The sequence below is a fragment of the Lactuca saligna genome, chromosome 6 (genome assembly GCF_052625555.1).
Source record: "Lactuca saligna cultivar CGN05327 chromosome 6, ASM5262555v1, whole genome shotgun sequence".
Taxonomy (NCBI): Eukaryota; Viridiplantae; Streptophyta; class Magnoliopsida; order Asterales; family Asteraceae; genus Lactuca; species Lactuca saligna.
In genome coordinates, this window is record NC_136422.1 from 143,304,306 (window position 1) to 143,323,936 (window position 19,631).

At 30.7% G+C, this 19,631-nt stretch overlaps 1 protein-coding gene across 1 annotated transcript; it reads left to right on the plus strand.

Annotated features, from left to right (window-relative positions):
- The first annotated feature begins 16,390 nt into the window (after positions 1–16,390).
- LOC145001711 (F-box protein PP2-A13-like) lies at positions 16,391–18,256 on the plus strand. Its single transcript, XM_078961059.1, has 3 exons — positions 16,391–16,854; positions 17,361–17,479; positions 17,668–18,256. Exons 1-3 carry the CDS (start codon positions 16,519–16,521, stop codon positions 18,059–18,061), a joined length of 849 nt encoding a protein of 282 aa, XP_078817185.1. The 5' UTR covers positions 16,391–16,518; the 3' UTR covers positions 18,062–18,256.
- The last annotated feature ends 1,375 nt before the right edge of the window (positions 18,257–19,631 follow it).

Genomic DNA, 19,631 nt, shown 5'->3' on the forward strand with positions numbered 1-19,631 from the left:
AATCAGGTTCAGTTTTCAAAGTCGTCTTCAAGCAATCATGTACGATTCTCCCTTGATTTGATTTCTCTTTTGTCTTTAGTTGAAGTTAATTGGATTTTAGCTACATATGATTTGGATTTCAATAATGTTGTATGTCTGATTGCTATTGTTTTCTTCACTGATTGAAAAAATTGTTAAATATCTACCAATTTATTTTTTCTTCTGATACTAAAAAATCCAAATATATATGAATATGGTGTAAAATTAAAATGCTTGTTAGGGTATTTTATTTTCTAATTTCCAACCGTATTGAAGTTTTCATATAATACTATTGTTTGTAAATTGTAATAGTTAAACTTTTAAAGAATCGATACTAACCATGTGCGAATGGTTCACATAAGCTAAATCAAATTGATATAATTGTTTTTAATCATATAAATTATTAGTTGTAGATACATAGTTAAGAGGTTTAGGTCCAATCCAGTTAGATATTGTAACATCCGGAATGTAGAAGACTAATTATGGAAAATAAAACATCATTTTGAAAGGTCTAATCGTCAAGTTTACGGTATAAACTCGACGCGTAGGAGTTAGGAGCCACACACATTTTCGAAAGTGAACTCGAGGAGTTGGATGGAACAACTCAACGAGTTGGTCGCTGTTTGAGAAACCCTAAATTCAAGGTTTTTTCATCCTATTTAAACAACTTAAGCTTTAGGGTTTGGCCTCATTTCCAGACCCCATTGTCCAAAACCCTAACCTCAAAACCCTAAGGCTATTTTTGAGTGTTGTGAGTTCATAAGGAGCATTTGTTGGTGATTCTTGAAGGAGACTTGAAGATGGAAACACCTAGCTTGGAGGAGTGACACTAGATCTAGAAACCTTTCATCAAGAGCTGCATCTTTGAGGTATAAAGTCATCACCTTGACCTATAGCTTACTAGATCTCTTTTCTTTAAGTTTTAGCTTGAGCTTTGGGGCTTTGATCAAAATGTCCAAAGAGAAGAGGTTTCCAGGGGTTAATGGGATAGGTCTAACCCCTATATGACCTATTGAGGCTTAAAGTTGCAAACTTTAATGGCCTTCATGTCCCATTCATGCAATATGTCCATTGTGAAGCCAAATATGGATATTTGAGGGTGTTTCTAGCATGCATGAACATAAAGTTGGAAACTTTACGTGATTTATCCACCTTGGGACATCAGATTTGTATGTTGTTGGGTTGTAGTATGAGTTTAGGGCTTAAGGGATCAAAACCACCTCTAAAGAAACTAGAGTTTGAGTTTTAAGCTTAGTAGATGGTTCTTGAGGGTAAAGTTGGAAACTTTAGCCTTCTAAATATCATAATGGAGAGAACCTGAGGTTTGGAGCTATTGGATTTGAGAGAAATGGCTTAATGCATTAAGCATGGTTAACAGACTGAAGAACTCGACGAGTTCACAAGGAACTCGGCGAGTTGAAACGAGTATGTCCCGATTCTGTTAAAGGAACTCGGCGAGTCCATAGGGGAACTCGACGAGTTGATTCGAAGTGTCTGGATCCTATTGAAAAGGAGAGAACTCGGATTTAAAGTAGAACTCGACGATTTGATTCGTAGTGTGTGACATCCCCAAAATCACGGCCAGAAAAGATCGGTTTTGTTTATACTTTATTTCAAAATCAGAGTAATCTTTTAATAAAAGAGATGCGGAATTTGTCCCAAAACAATATTATGATAAAGATTTATCAAAAGCATTTCCATATAAATGTATTTCATTAAAAAGACTCGGGATGTCATGTTCGATACAGTACATAAGTATAAACAATACAACATAGGCCTTACTACATTATTCCGTATTTACAGGCCTAAAATCCATTAATCTCTTATCCCAAGACATCACATATATGCTCATGCGCCACTACCTGTAATACAAGAAACTGAGTGGGTCAGGTTTGGGAGCCTAGTGAGCACATAGGGTTTTCAACCCACAATAAATAAGTTTATTAACTTTATCAAACCAAATAAAGCCGATTACCCATTCCCGTTATCCTCACTTTACGTCCCTAAGACATCTAACACAAGGGACCTAGTCTAAGGACTATCATCGGGATGGACACTACTGTCAGGGGGATTCCTCAGCCGTAAATGTTCTTAAGGCAACCATGTGGGGGATGGAGTACATCTGGTGAGCACACAGTTCAAATAAACACACTGTTCGAATAGACACCTACAGGTTACGAGCCTGCTAGTGTTCCACTGGACTGTGTAGAATAGTCCGTGGTCATCATCTATACTTCGCTAGATGACTGATCATCATTAACATCTATAACGAGGCCTCTCATTATTTTATTTTGTCACACAGCAACTATTACATCTACCCATGTTTTACCCAACACATTTTGTAGATATAAAATACATATACAGTTTAAATCATTGAAAACATGTATAAAATGTTCATCCAGCATAGATAGCAAGTATTCAGATAATATGCACACATAGCATGTAATTTATATAAAATACTTCATATCTATGTGTAAGCTGAAAGTAACTATGCACTCACCTGAGAAGGTGGTGATTCGGTACTCGGACAGCGCTTCGTTTACTTTAAAATAATTTCCTTCGATGAAACCTAGTATTATCACCACTAGATTTTAGTCTAATATTACCGTGACTAATTATTAGTCTTATTATTATTATTATTATTATTATTATTATTATTATTATTATTATTATTATTATTATATAAGCGTTTAAACAATACTTTCCAACCACTATGTACAGACAGGGGCTAGACATAAAACACCAGAGGGCAGGACCATTTTGGTGTATAGCACTTCTGAAATCCAACAACCCTATGCGGCCCTTTAAACCAGATTACCCGTACCGCGAGTAGTTAAAAAGATATTATAACGATACTTATATAATTCATAATAATAGCTCAAATATTTATTATAAGTTTATAATAACAATACTAATTTTAAATATAAACTATATTTAAAATAGGGTAAACATAACTTACTTACAAGGGGATTTTAGCTAGGAGTCGGGCTCTGCAGGGGCAGAACTTCGTCGCTGAATCTTTCTAAGAAAGATTCGTGCAACGCTTCAGTGCTCACCTTACTATACTAAAACTACAGAAAGAGAAGTCGAATCACGAGGGACCGAAATGCTCGGGGGATAAGGAGAGAAAGACTCTTGAATCAAGAGAATGGTGCAAGAAATATGAGAGCCCAAACCTCTTATTTATAGTAATTGAATTTACAAAAACTACCCTCCATAATTACTTAATGACCTTATAGTTATATAAACAACTAAAAACTCCTTCAGAATACTATTTTAAATATATTTAACGATATTTGCACTAAACTAATATCGAAAGAACTCAACATTAGTCTTATAATGACTGTATCGTCGATACCTTTCTAATGATATATGCATATGTATGTGTGTGTGTATATATATATATATATATATATATATATATATATATATATATATATATATATATATATATATATATATGTACGTATATATGATTTATACTTTATTTTAATACGTAAATATGCTATTATAATTTGTAACTCGTTCATATGAACTCCGTTTTTGACGTTATTTATATCCACACGTAGGTGGAGACGTACTCTACAACTTTCGTTTAGACTCCGTCGGCTAATTTTGACTTTATTTTTAAAGTTATATTTTTAACAGGCCGGGACATGATTGTTCTGTTAAAATCTCATAACTTCTTTATCCGATGTCCATTTTTGTCTGTCTTTTTATCGTTACGCTACTAATAACTAGATCTTCGATTCTCATTTAGGTTGTGTCGGCTAAAAACCGCTCGATCTAATACTCAAACTTCGGGTTGTATACCGCTAAGCCGAAACTTCGAAAAATCATAACTTCCTCATAAGAAGTCAGATTTGGGCATTCTTTTTATGGACGCTCTCAGGTTAACATATTCTATGACTTTCATTTAGATTACTAAGGCTAAAAGAAGCTCTATCATAAATTTACTATTTACGTCTCCCGGTGCCGTGCCGGTTTTGCCGTAAAACTTCGACGAGCCATAACTTCTTCGTTATAACTCGGATTTCGATGCTCTTTATATGTACGGAAACCTTATAACGTATACTAAAACTTGGTTAAGATTATTTATTCTTAATAATCTTTTGTCAAAAAGTCGTTTTCGACCCCTATTGCCTCTAAATTGACTAGCCCGGATCTACAGGCGTTACATAGTATCATGGTTATGTGGTTTATAGGAACTCGCCGAGTTTAAGGAAAACTCGACGAGTTAAGTCAACTTGGAGCGTGGACTTTGACTTGGATGTTGACTTTGACCTTGACTTGACTTTGACCAAGGTTGACCCTTAGGGGTTATGAAGTACAAAATGGGTTCTAAAGGGTAGTCCCATGTAAGGGTTTGGGCCTAATTTGGAAAATTGGGACATTGATGGGCTTTCATGGATTTTATTGTATGAACTTTGATGGGTCGGGGGTGAAATGGTCATTTCACCCCAAGTATGGATTATGGATCATGGGTTGGGACATAATTGCTAATTGGGTGATATTTTTGTATTGATAGCTCGAGGAGTTGCCAGGGCAGCAGCTAAGGATTTCTTGTGATGAGCTTCGACAGTATGAGGTGAGTTACCTTCCAATAGAAGTAGGTCGAAGACACCAATGGTGGCCCGCTAGTAGTTGATTATAGTTGAGATGATTGTCTTTGTGATAATTATCTGGTCTGCTACTATCTATTATGCTTTATGTGCTAGTATTCTATGATATTATGTGGTAGTGGTAGGAAGGGTATGATAGACCCTGTTACCGGTCGAAAGGAGTGAAGGGGTAGGCCAGCACCTTGATATGCTTGGTAGTATGTGACTTATGTATTTATATACTATGATGTTATATGGTAGAAGTATGGGGTTGAAATAGTGTCTGATACAGATCGAAAGGACCGGAGGGTAGGTCAGCACCTTGAAATGCTAGGCAAGGTACCGTTCAAAAGGACCGAAGGGGTAGACCATCACCTTGATATGCTAGGCAAGTTACCAGTTGAAAGAGACCGTAAGGGGTAGGCCAACACCCTGATATGCTAGGCTGTTACCGGTTGAAAGAGACCGAATGAGGATATGTTAAATAGTACGTTTATTGTATAGTATGTGGTATGATGGGGCAACTCACTAAGCTTCATGCTTACAGTCTCCAGTTTGGTATCAGGTACTTCTTTTGCAAAAGGAAAGGAGCCCGTATGATCGCAGTGCATTACACTATGTTTTCTGCACATGAGATCTTTGAGATTATTCTCTGATATTGTTTCATTATGACATGTTCTGAATATTGACATACTGGTTTTGATATGGGATGACACTATGGATGTTTTCATACTTTTGGTTTTATAATAACCTAATTAAAAACGAAATTTTTGGTCTTGAATTTTGGGATGTTACAGATATTCCAACAAAACCACATGTGTCTATAATTCGAAGGCTACTGCTTAGTATCTTAATATCTTGAATGTTTTTTCACTCTTGGAAAATTATAAATAATATATTGATTTTAGTTTTTTTGAAATGGCAAAACAAAAAATCAATTCAATATCATATGCTTTTTTTACAACATCACACTTTGGCAGTACATGCCTATTTATTATTGCTTGCTACTTTATACAAAATGTTGTCATTTTTTAATAACCATTGTTTTCCTTGTCATAGTGCCGAGAAAAGTTTTGTTGTAAGAATCTTGATGATAAATTGCAAATTATTGGTTTGTTAAGTTTCATCATCTAGAAATACGATTGCAAATTGCAAGTAACATTCTTTTAATTATTTATAGTGGCGATTAAAGCTATAACTAACATAATATCTTCTATATATTCTGTCAAAATGTATTTGATGTATTCTATGTATTCTATCATATTATATGTTTTCTGCCAGAATATATAAAGTGATATGAATTGCAAGTAACATGTTTTTAACCATTCTTACTTATCTTTTTCCCTTTTTTGGGGGTTTTGTTTTGTTTTTTTTTTTTGTGATAGGAATGACTGGAAGAATGGGTTGAAGACAAGATAAGAATAACTTGAAGAATGAATAAAAGATTGATCACACTCACAATTTAAGAATGTTGTTATTTTTTAAGAATTTTATTCATTTTTGTTGATATTCTTTTAAAAACGTATAATTATCTTAAAATGTATAAGACTATTAGTCTGTAAGAATATGTATAAATTTGTATTTAACTTTAGATGTATAAGAATATATAATAGAATGTTGTTATTCTTCGACCGAGGATTTAAGAATTTTGTTATTCTTCAACAATATTCTAATAGAAGAAAATTCTGAAAGAACATCATTTTAACGAAAAAAAACATTCAGAATGAATAAAATCGGCTATGTTTACAAATTACATTAGACTAAAAATTGAATTAATATAAAAAATTCAGATTTTTAAAATTAGGAGAACTAATGATCCCTAAAAATCCGAAAATTCCATTTTTTAAATATAGTTAATTATCCAAAATAACCTTATGTGGAAATTTGTGTGATTATATAGTAAATGTTATCCCATTGTAAGATGATGATTTTTTTTTTTGTAACCTACAGACTCAAAGCTAGTTTTAGTAATTTATGACTTTTTGTTATATTTTTATTTATTTTCAATCAAGTAAATAAACTTAAATTCGATAAATTATGTCGAAATTATTTTTTCCTTAAATTTTTCTTATTTGTAAATTAAAGCATTAATAATATTTTGTTTTATTTTAATTTTTGTTGTTACTGTTAATGTTTTTTTATCACTCAATAGTTAATATTGTTAGCAACTTTATGGTTGCATTTATCATTATCCTTATTTGACCTTTTGTTTTCTATTTTTGTTATAATTTTAATTATTTATTATTCTTCTATTGTTTTTATTTATTTTGATTCAAGTAATGAAAATTAGAAATACAAAAAACAAAAACTCAAACACCAAATTCTAATATACTCTAATATATTAATATATTTTAAATTTTCATCTTTTTTTTTTTTGGTTTTTTAGTATTTTTTTTTAAATTTTTTTCTATTATTTTTTTAATTTTTTTCGTATTATTTTTTAATTATTTCCTTTTTTTTGTTTTATTTTTCATCAACTTGATAACTTTTTTTTTTGATCTTTTCCAAAAAGTGTAAAATATATGAATTTAGAGTGTATTACAACTTTGGTGTTTGAGTTTTTTTAGTTTTTTTTTTTTTAATAATTTTGGTTAGTTATGGTTTTTGTAATTTTTTTTTTCATTTTCATTCGTGTAAATAAAATAGTTATATTTACAAATATAAATAAATAAAATAAACATAACTTTTTTATTTACACAAATCAAAATAAAAAAAGCTACAAAAACCATAAATAAAAAAAATTACTAAGAAAAATACGAAATAAACCAAAAAATATGAAATGTGTAAAATGTATCAATATATTAGAGTATTTTACAACATTGGTGTTTAAGTTTTTTGTTTTTTGTTTTTTGTTTTTTGTTTTTTTTTTTTTTCTATTTTTCATTAGTTGAATCAAAATAAATAAAAATAATAGATGAATTATATATATATATATATATATATATATATATATATATATATATATATATATATATATATATATGAACAAAAGGCGAAATAAAGATAATGATAAATGCAAACATAAAGTTGGTAACGATATTAACTATGGAACATCAAAGTAAAAAAAAAAAAAAAAAACCATAACAACAAAAAATTAAAAAAATGAAAAAACATTAGCGTTTCATTTCATAATTAAGAAAAAAAAGTTTCGATATGATTTATCGAATTTAAGTTTATTTACTTAGATTAAAATAAATAAAAACATTAAAAAAAACATACATAACTAAAATTATAAAGATAAATAAATAAATAAAATGTTAAAAAGATTAAAAAAAATATCAAGTTGTTGAATTTTTTTAATTTTTTGTTGTTATGGTTTTTTTTTTTTTTTACTTTGATGCTCCATAGTTAATATCGTTAGCAACTTTATGTTTGCATTTATCATTATCATTATTTCGCCTTTTGTTGTTTATATATATATATATATATATATATATATATATATATATATATATATATATATATATATATATATATATATATATATATATATAGTTATTTATTATTCATCTATTATTTTTATTTATTTTGATTATATATATATATATATATATATATATATATAGGGAAAAGAGAATTTTTATTTATTTTGATATATATATATATATATATATATATATATATATATATATATATATATATATATAGGGAAAAGAGAATATACATTGCAGCCCCACCTAAGCTTAGGTACTAAACCTCTTGAAAATACATTGTTTTACTATATAAAGATTACGGTTAATGGATTCACGATTAATACTTCAAGATGGAAATTCAAGATCGACACAATAGGGCTTAGGGTTTAGAGTTTAGGGTTTAGGGTTTAGGTTTACGTTTAGGGTTTAGGGTTTAGGGTTAAGGTTTAGGGTTTAGGGTTTTGGGTTTAGTGTTTAGATTTAGGGTTTAAGGTTTAGCTTTAGTGTTTAGGGTTTAAATTTAGGGTTTAGGTTTAGGTTTAGGGTTTAGTAATGCTCACTTGGATGAAGTAATAAATGATAATTGAGGAAAAGAAAACGGAGATGATAAAATGATAATGAAAGAAAAAAATGTTATGGAGAATGATATATTTACCAATTGAAACCAAACTGGGTATATTTAGCATGTTAAAACGACATATTTTAAAGGTTGTGTACCTAAGCTTAGGTGGGACTGTAATGTATATTCACTATCCCCATATATATATATATATATATATATATATATATATATATATATATATATATATATATATATATATATATATATATATATATATATATATATATATATATATATATATATATATATATACACACACACACGGAATTTATATTTATAATTTATATATATACAAAATTTCATTTTTAAAAAATTACACGAATGGTCCTTGAAGATTGTAGTGTATTGCAATATTGGTACAAGGGCAAAATAGTATTTTTCCTTAAAATCTAACGGCAGAAAAGTTAGATTTAACGGCAGGAGAACCTTTCATGTAATTTTACAAACCACAGGGACCAATCGCGTGACTTTTTGCTAGGAAGTCCTCAAACTGTGATATTATGTAAACCAAAGGGACCGATTGTGAAATTTTGTCTAAAAAATTTAACACGCCAAAAATTAGATTTAATAGTGAAAGGACCAACCGCATAACATTTAGAAACCACATAGACCATCAGTGTAACATCTTCTAAAGATATCCTAAAAATGCAATTTTCCGGAAACTATAGGGACTATTTTTGAAAATTTCGTCTAAGTGTTAAATCACGTGAACAGTTGGCATCTTAATTTCAGTAACTTTTAAGACAAAATTGCAAAAATGGTCCCTGTGGTTGTCAAAATTATGCAGTTTTGGTCTAAAAAAGTTTGGTGGTGCACCGGTGGTCCAATTTTGAATCTTTTTAGTGATTTTGGTCCCTATACACTTGAAATTACTTTTATACCCTTATAATTTATTTTTTCTATTTTTTGTAATACTTTAATTAGTTTAATTTATATATTTTTTTTCATCTTAAAACAAAATAAATAAATAAATAAATATATAACCCACTACTCTTCCATCTTTATCATAAAACCCATTCATCACCAACTCCACCTCCATAACCGGTGCAACCCTCTTTTGTCCAGAACCACCATCGGTGGCTGCCGTTTCGCCTGAAACCACCTCCGACGCCCACCATTTTCGCCGAAAACGTAGGAGACTTCTTTACGGGGGAATGTTATTTTTTCACCGGAAATCATAACAGGAAGTGTGAGTTTCATCCAAAACCAAGACATCCAACGAACACCAAAACTCCGGCGAGCACCTGAACTCCAACACAATCCGTATAATCGTCCTCTTCCTTTTCTTCTTCTTCTTCTTCTTCTTCTTCTTCTTCTTCTTCTTCTTTCTGTTCCCCTTTTCCATTTTCTGAAGACGAACACCAAACTCCTTCGTCATTGTCAACTACCAGCATCTTCGTCACTTCTCCCTCCTCCACTGTTCTCCTCTGGTTCTCATTCTCCTATATCTTATGACCACTCATCGAAACATGGATTCTAATGGACGAAAATGGTGGAGTTTCTCTAAAATCAGGCTCTTTAAAGCCACCATCAACATCATCCTCCATTGGAGCTTCTTCCAAGTCCTCCTAAACTAGTTTTTGAAAATTAGGGCTTGTGTATGACCGTTCTTCTCTTCTTCTATAGGGGGCTCCGTCTCGTTCACCTTCTCAAGTTAATTTCTGGTGCTCTACTGTGTTTGATTGAACTTCTGCACAATGGATCTGACCACCACCATTGTTGTCGCATACCATCACCATTTGTCACCACAAGGAAACCATAGCCCTAAAAAATATAGATCGGGACCACTGATGAATGAAGAAGGTTTCCGTTGGTGGTGTTTTCTGGAGATGAAGAAAGAAGGATGGTCCCGGTTGTGGTGTTTTCTGGTTACTGTGATGAGAATAGTGGTGTTCAAGGAGGAAATCGGGTGGTCCATCGGTGGTTCTTTGTTAAAATTTTGGAAGCAATCTTCAAAATCCCTAAATCAAAACTGAGTGGTGGTGTTTGGAGAATGGCTACCGAGAGAGAGAGAGAGAGAGAGAGAGAGAGAGAGAGAGGGGGGGGGGTAGAGTTATTTTATTTTAATCTTTTAATTTATTTTTTAATTAAAATAGTAATAAAAAATTAAAAATAAATAAAAAAGAATTATCAAAGGGCATATTCGTCATTTCATGTTGGGTTTGGACCAAAAACACACAACAATTCCAACTATAGGGACCAAAATTGCATAAGGTATTTGAAATTGGACCACTGATGCACCGCCAAACTTTTTTGGACCAAAACTGCAGAATTTTGACAACTACAGGGACCATTTTTGCAATTTTGTCAACTTTTAATCAAATTTAAAATTCATTGAGTTGGCACTATACCAAATTTTAGACAGATTCTATAAAATGGGTTGGATGTATATTTTGAGACCATCTTCAATTTACAATTTAGATTCGTTACATAAGGCTTTTGCAACCTTTGCTATATTGGAGAGTTAGAAATATGATGGGCTTAGCACCGAAACTACCTTTATGGGTTTGGGCTCATTTTAATACATGTCAAAGTTGAAATAGTGTTCGGGTTATTTTGGTCTTCTTGTGATGATAACAAGTATGATTCGATCGAATTGCTATGTTGGACACATCTTATCACAAATCAACGTGGAAGCATGCTCAATTCCATTAGGGTTTTCATTTGTTCACACGTAGAATCAGGGTTTTGATTTGATGCCAATCAAATAGAGCAAGTGGAGCACCAAATGTGGTTGTTGCTATTCGCCCATACGAACCACTTAAAATTTGTTTAAAAACATTTTATGATAATAAGAAATGTTTATTCGATAAAGTAATTACCGAAAGGTAATTACTTTTTATTTTCGGATTATCAGAAATGATAATACGTGTCAACTACCAACTCATGCTTCGAAAGGAACGTAGTTAAAAATGAAGCTAAGTCATAAGAGTCAAAACTTGATTAAAAAATGATTATTATTTTATTATTCTAATTTTAGTAATTATATTCAATAATTTAGTTATTAAAAATTTAAACACATGGATACAAAGGTTTTGGGGAGGTTAATCTGGCCCGACACTATCCATCATAAAAATGCATTTTCAACCGTTAACCAATATAACTTATTTGTTTATTTTGTCACCTCTTGTTACTTTTGATCTTCTAGATTTCTTGAACACTAAGAAAAGTGGAATTTTAGTGCTTTGGAGCATCTTATTCTTGTCACATGGAAGCATGCACTTTGTATTTTAAACGATGATAATTTTGGTGCACTTTTTGACAAAATTTATCCCCCGACATAATAGAATATTACAAGGTTCTTGGGAGATAAGTAGAAACATAACTAATTAAATTCAAAGTGGTAACAAAACTAATCGAATCTAACCTAATCTAATCTACTTTGAAATTACACATTTGTGTCAAATGAAATTAGAAAGTTTGACTTATTGATTGAATGGTATTTTTTTTTATTCCTTATACTGCTGGTCTGTTTATCATTGGATAATCAACTCAATATGTTTGAAATATACTCAAGGGTATCACTATTAATATTAGTATTTTTTGTATAAAGACTATCCATAGTTGTAATCGTTAAAATATTTACTAAAATTAAGATCGTTATATCATATACTTTTTTTTTTATATAAACTATCATAGTGTATTGTGCTTTTAACTTGTTTAAATAATCGATTGTTGTTGGTATTTGCATTTTAGAGAAATGAACCCAAGTTGACTGTATATAAAATTCATTCATTAAAAGACATCTAGTCCAACGTTATTATATATGCTCGAAAGGTGACCATCAACTAAAAGGTTGAAGATTTGAGTTTCGCAATAATTAAATTTATAGATTTAGGATTAAGATAAGTATGCATTAGCTGTACTAAAAAATATGATTAATTTAACCAATTTAAAGATAATTTATAGAGTTAGAGATTTAGAGAAATTTAAAGATAATTTATTTACTATTTAAGCTTAGCTCAACTCATCCCGCCTTCAAAATCTACAAATAGCTCACTGAGTTCTAAATTTGGGAATAACAAGCACATGAAGAAAGTAGTTGTAGAAGTCTTGAGGGAGAGAAACACTATTATATAATATTATCTCATACTTTTGAGAATAATATTCTGTTCTTTGTAGCCATCTAACTTAAATTTACTAATTAAATATATTACACGGTATTGTATTGCAGCCAACTTTTTCCTAATAATTAAAGTAGGTTATATAAACATTTTGAATATAAAACAAGAAAGTAAAAAAAGCAAACCGACTTTATTAATTCTGCCAACCATTTATAATATTTTATCAAATATTAACCAAATTTCTAAATTATTTTCGTTGAAATTTTTATCAGCTTGCTTAGTTTTCTTAATACTCCTGGTATAAACAGAACAAAAGAATATCTCATTTCCTTCCAAGATTTGATAAGCATCCATGATTCTTATCGGTATCTGATGGTTTTGTCCAACGATCTTAGATTAATCAATGTTTGTAAAATGAACAATTGCCCCCACCTTTTTATCCTCTGATTGAGATCGACCTTAACCAAGAACATACGGGTATTCCTTTTGTTGAGATATGATATGTTGTCATCAATAGTGATTGATTTGTTGCCTTCAAGGTGTTTGATGAAAGGTTTTAGCAACTCAACTAATGTCGGTCGTAGACGCAAAAGTTTACAGTAGTAATAGCGATGTATACTGATAGTTGCATATATTTTTTAGTTGTTGCAACTTAATACAAAAAAATAGATTTTTTTTTACTCATTTTTACACTTTGAAGCTAAAATTGAGTAGTGGCTCGGAACCCTAGGAACCCTTTGACTAATGTCCTTTCACATTTCTTGTATTAAACCACATGAAAAATTAGGTAACAATTTTATCAAAAATGTTAGCCATCTTCCGTTTTGTAGTTGCAAACAACCGGGCATTCCTAAAGGCCCAAACATGTCACCACATCAAGTAAAAAATTGTTTCAAAATATTTCTTCATAAATCCTTATAAACGTAAAACAGCGAACCAAGATAACCAATCAACATACAAATGAAAATTCTGGATTGTCAAACTCCACCATCTAGCAACATGTATCAAAGGTTCTTTTTCATAGCGCGCGCAGACAAAAAAAAAAAAAAAAAGAGAGAGAGAGAGCCACATATATTTGGTACAAAAGAAATATCCATGCCCCATGAATCTAAGTTCACTCTAGTTGGCGAGGAAGTAACTATGGAAGAAGCAAGTAACTGAGAATTTAGAAATGAAGCTTTTGAAAACTCACAACTCCCTAATAGAGACCAGACCCATCTATTTGAAGTAGGAGCCAATTTAACTTAGTCAATCGCATCTCGAAACCCCTACCATTGCAAGAAGAAGAAGACGATAATAATAATAATAATAATAATAATAATAATAATAATAATAATAATAATAATATATTTTATGATATATTTGCATGATTTGCTTTATACTATGACAACAATTATTTTCTCATACAAAATTTATGCTCATTAATGATTAATGTACAATATATAAACTTGGGCTAGACAAATGGCCATAGGGCGAAATTAAACATACATAATCGTGTGTATATATATATATATATATATATATATATATATATATATATATATATATATATATATATATATATATATATATATATATATATATATATATATAACTTGGGCTAGACAAATGGCCTTAGGGGGAAATTAAACATACATAAGTAGGGATGTTATTCGGGTCGAAACCGAACTGAACCGATCCAAACCTGAATAAACCGAAAACCGAATAAGGGTAATTATATGAACCGAAAACCAAACCAAATAAGCAATACGGGTTCGGTTCGGTTCGAGTATTATCCGGTTCCGACCCGAATAACCAAAATAACATGTACAAGACGATTAAGAAGCCGAATAACCCAAATAACATTTACAATGTGATTATAAATACTATATTTTGTATGACTTTTGTAGTTTATGATAAACACGAATAACACGGATTAACTATTATTGATATATAAAATGTAAAATCCAACCACTACAATCTTAATATATAGTTATTAAGCAACATATTAAACACTAAACATTAAACACCCAAAACACCCAAAAATCTATTTATAAGTATATAAGTTAAACCTTAAACATTACGTGAGTATTTTGGGTAATGATTTATAGAACACAAGACTGAATAAACAATCGTGCAAGGGGAAAAAGATGTGACTTTTCATATTCGGTTCGGTCCTTTTGGACCAAATTAATTTAAGTATTTATAAAACTATTTTTATATTCATTAAAAGTTTCCAAATAATGGATTAAAAATAACGTACAACAACCAGTGTTGTAAAACTCGACCAACTCGGGAGAGTAATCGAACTCGGACTCTTACTAAGGCGGATTTAGCCAACTCAGCCAAATAACTCATAAATTGGTCAAAATCAGTAAAACTCTAACCAAATTGGTCAACTCGGGTGAGTGCTTGGCCAACTCGGTCAAACTCGCTCAAAGGGTCAAAATTGTCTTAAATAGAAAAAAATCAAGAATTTCAATATTAATATGTATAATACACTTAATGATTTATTATTTAAAACATACATATGATTATTACAACATATATATATATATATATATATATATATATATATATATATATATATATAGAGAGAGAGAGAGAGAGAGAGAGATAACTCGTGGAAACCACAGTTAGTATATTTAAAATTTTTATATAGATAAAAAAATTATAAATGTCAAAAAAGCCCAATATATTGTCGATTGTAAGCAATTATGAATTAATATGTTAAGTAAAATAATATAATAATGTTATTAGGATATGATTTTATATTTTCAAAATTTGAATTGAATTTGATTTGTTACCAAAAAAATGAAATAATAAAAATTATAGAAAAATATCACGTGTCAAAGAGACATTTTAAAAAAATGACACATATCATTTTTAAGTTTCATTTATTAGAAATATATATATATATATATATATATATATATATATATATATATATATATATATATATATATATATATATATATATATAATTTCCCTAAAGATATTTCTATATGAATTACTGAGTCTAAGTACATACCGAGTATTCTCGAATATTCACTACTCGACAGTCGACCGAACAATTACTGAGTAGCGAGTTCTACAACTTTGACAACAACAATAGTTAAAAGTAATATTATATATTAAGAAAAATTATATTGTTACCTTTAGAAAATAATATTATATGTTTTATGAAATTACAATGATATAAATTAAAATATTAAGTTAATATTTTTTTTAAATTAATTAATCATAACAAATATAAATAAAATTAAATCATATATTATATTTTATTTTGTTCATGAGTAATTTACACCACCTTTGCCGTTACTACCTTCATGGCTCCACCTCCACCTCTAGCCAGCACCAATACCATTGTTACCACCAACACGGGCACTAGCTTCAACACCGACACCAACACCACCACCGACACCAACACTACCCGCTTTTTTTATGAAGACTTTAGAAAACAAATATCTTTTAACGAAGATTAAAGATATAGAAAAGGATTTGATCCACAATTTATTCTGAAATAAAAAATGATCAAAGATATTTTACATCTTTCAAAACAGACACCATCTAAAAAAATCTTCTTAACGCAGTTACATATGCATGTTAGTAAAAATTGAGGGACTAATTTTGTAGTTTGCTCAATTATAAAAAGTATCTCTCCATAAATAAAGCCAATTAAATAACTACACTTCCTTTATTCATCCCCATTCGCTTTCTCTCCCAAAATCCACCGGAATTTGCCCCAAATTTCGATCAATTTCTAATCGAACCACCGAAACCCATTAAATTCAATTCATCTAGAAGTTGGGTTTCTGCTTATGGGATCTGGCTTTTCATCTTTTCTTCTTATGTGCAACAGCACCACCTCTGCTCCGGTGATGCCGTCGGAGCCAGGTCTAGGTGATTTGCCGGAGAGTGTGGTGGGTTCTGTTCTTGTTTACTTAAACCCACAAGAAATCTGTAAACTCGCATCTCTCAACCGTGCTTTTCGTTATGCGTCATCGGCTGAATTTGTGTGGGAATCAAAACTGCCGAAGAACTATGATTTGTTTATATCGAGGGTATTTGATAATAATAATTTCTCTTCGACTCTTTGTAAAAAAGAAATTTACGCGAGGTTATCTGCGCCTAGTTCCATTGATGGCGGCACAAAGGTTTGATACACAAAAATTTCCCTTTTCCTTTCCTTCTGTCTCCGTGTTCATGAATGTAATTAGAATATGACATGTCGCTTTCAACGTTTGTTTTGATTTTGGTATGTGATAAACAACAAAGTTTGATCCACAATTCTTCTATTACATATCTGATTATGTGTTTGTGAACGAAAACAAAAAAAAATTATGTTGCTTTGTGCGTTTATTTAGATTTGGGGATGAACAGAACAACAAATTCTTATTTGAAGGTTTTATGTTTGATTAGTGATCAGGGTTTGTGAGAAACACAAAGATCTTGAAACAAAAGTAGTTCGAATTGTATGTAACAAGTATTACAAACTACAAACCACAAACCACAAAATTCAAGAGTTTGATTATGCTCCTCTTCTTTTTCTTGTTTGTAATCTTGGTTGTTCAAGAATCTAAAAGGGTATATTCGTTTTTCAAAATAGATTTTTGGGGTTTTACATGAAATTAGCTGATATGATTTGGGAATTCTTTTGCAGAAAGTTTGGTTAGATAAGGGTACAGGAAAAGCTTGTGTGTTGATATCTTCAAATGGATTAGCAATAACAGGCATCGATGATCGTCGATACTGGAGTTGGATTTCTACAGAAGAATCAAGGTGAGGTTTCTAATGTCTTCAATCAAAGATATCATCTTTTTCCCTCAACTTTCTAAAAAGTCATGGCTTTAGTCCACATGTTTGATTATTAGCACGAGTAGTCCTTAACATCACTTTGTCCTTTTACACCAAGTAAAATGACTATTTTGCCCCTATCTTCATCTTATCTTAAAAACATTTTTGTGTAGATTCCGATCGGTGGCTTATCTCCATCAAATATGGTGGTTTGAAGTTGATGGGGAGGTGGAGTTCCCTTTCCCTCCGGGCAGCTACACCCTCCTCTTCCGCCTGCAACTCGGGCGGTCGGGCAGGCGGTTCGGGCGGCGGGTCTGCAACTCCGATCAAGTCCATGGCTGGGATATAAAACCGGTCAAATTCCAGCTGTCAACTTCAGATGGTCAAAAGGCAACAACTCAATGCTATTTGACTGATCCTGGAAAATGGAATGTTTATCCAGTTGGTGATTTTGTTGTTGAGGATTCAAAAGTGCCAATGAAGATCAAGTTTTCAATGACACAAATTGATTGTACACACACTAAAGGTGGACTATGTGTGGATTCTGTGCTCATTTGTCCTAAATGAAAGATTTTGAATAGATTTTAATGGGGGAGGTTAGAAGCAACTTTTTTGATTTGCTAAAGTAACCTTTTTGTAAGTAGGATGTATTATTAATTATTATACATAATTAGTGAGGTGAGATCAAGAATGTACATTTTTTTAAATTGTTTTTGGTATTGTATTAACGGGTTTGAGTAAAATCGGTAACATTTGATTTTATATTTAGTTTTAAGAAATTGGGTTAGATGTAGGAATAAGAGCTTACTTTTATTGATTTGTTTGTTCTAGCATTCGAAAGCAATTTGGTTTTGAACACTCCCAAATTCATATGCTTATCGATTGTCTTATAATCTAAAGTCTAAAAAAATTTCATTTACAAGTTAATTTAGCAATAAAGGTTATAAAGAACTTAATTGTAAGTCTCCAAGTTTTTTGATTTTTTTATCTACAAGAACCAAGAAGGTTAAAAGATGAATACGAGTATTAAATACCGATCTTTATCCAACCAGATATTTTGGTGAAAGGCTCTTTCAGCCGGGATTAACTATGACAATTGTCAAACTATTAAAACCTGTTTTAGACGAAATTCGTAAGTAAATGTATCTTAAAAGGAACATTGGTGGGGTCTAATGGGACATCATTTGATGTTGTAGGTTCATATGTATCTTGTCGCATTCATGTGCCAACACTATGAAGTAACAGGAGAATTAATTTCGAAAGACTTTAAAAATCATATCAATTAGACAATTTTTTTATTATTCTGTATTTTATGATTATTATTATTTTTTATGTTATTAGAGAACACTTGGGTATGTAATTTGAATTCAAAAATCCAAAATTATTCTGAAAAAAGAAACAAGTTTAACATCTAAAACTACATCAAGCTCCGAATGGAATTTTTATCAAGTTTTTCCAGAAACCATGTGACAACTGGATAAATCTTTTTTTAGTTTTGTCTATAGCTCGAACAGTTTAATTTTTTTTTCATATAAGTACTTTGACTCAACCCAATTAGTCTCTTTAACTTATCTTTATATATTTTAATACCCAATATATATACAGTCTCTCCGAGATCTTTCATAAAGAAATATTTTCCTATCAAATACTTGAATTTGTGCAAGGAAGAAATATTGTTTCTGATGTGATGAGTAGTATAGGTCACCAATGCTCATGAGTGTTATATGGATGTGAGTATCCTTAGGGGTTCAATAAGAGTCATGTTGAGTAATAGGGTGTTTAGCTTGTTTTTTTGAGAGACAAAAATCCTTTTTGGAAAAGATAAAAGGTAAAAGATGTTTGGTAGAAACATTTTAAAAACTACTTTTGGATTGTAGATAGAAATAAACTGACTTTTTGGAAAAGTTAGAAAAACCGGATTTTTTTGTAACTTTTTCAAAAAAAAACTTTTGTTTTTAAAAAAGACAAGTCAAACACCCCCTAAGTACTTGGCATATGGAACTTATTAAAAATAGTAGCAAAATGTTGGCTTTTGGGGGTGGTAACAAATTATTTGTCTATCACCATAAATTATAACAATGTTAGTATAGAACTGTCTAAAGCTATAATGTTTGAATGTTTCATTTCTTAATATTTT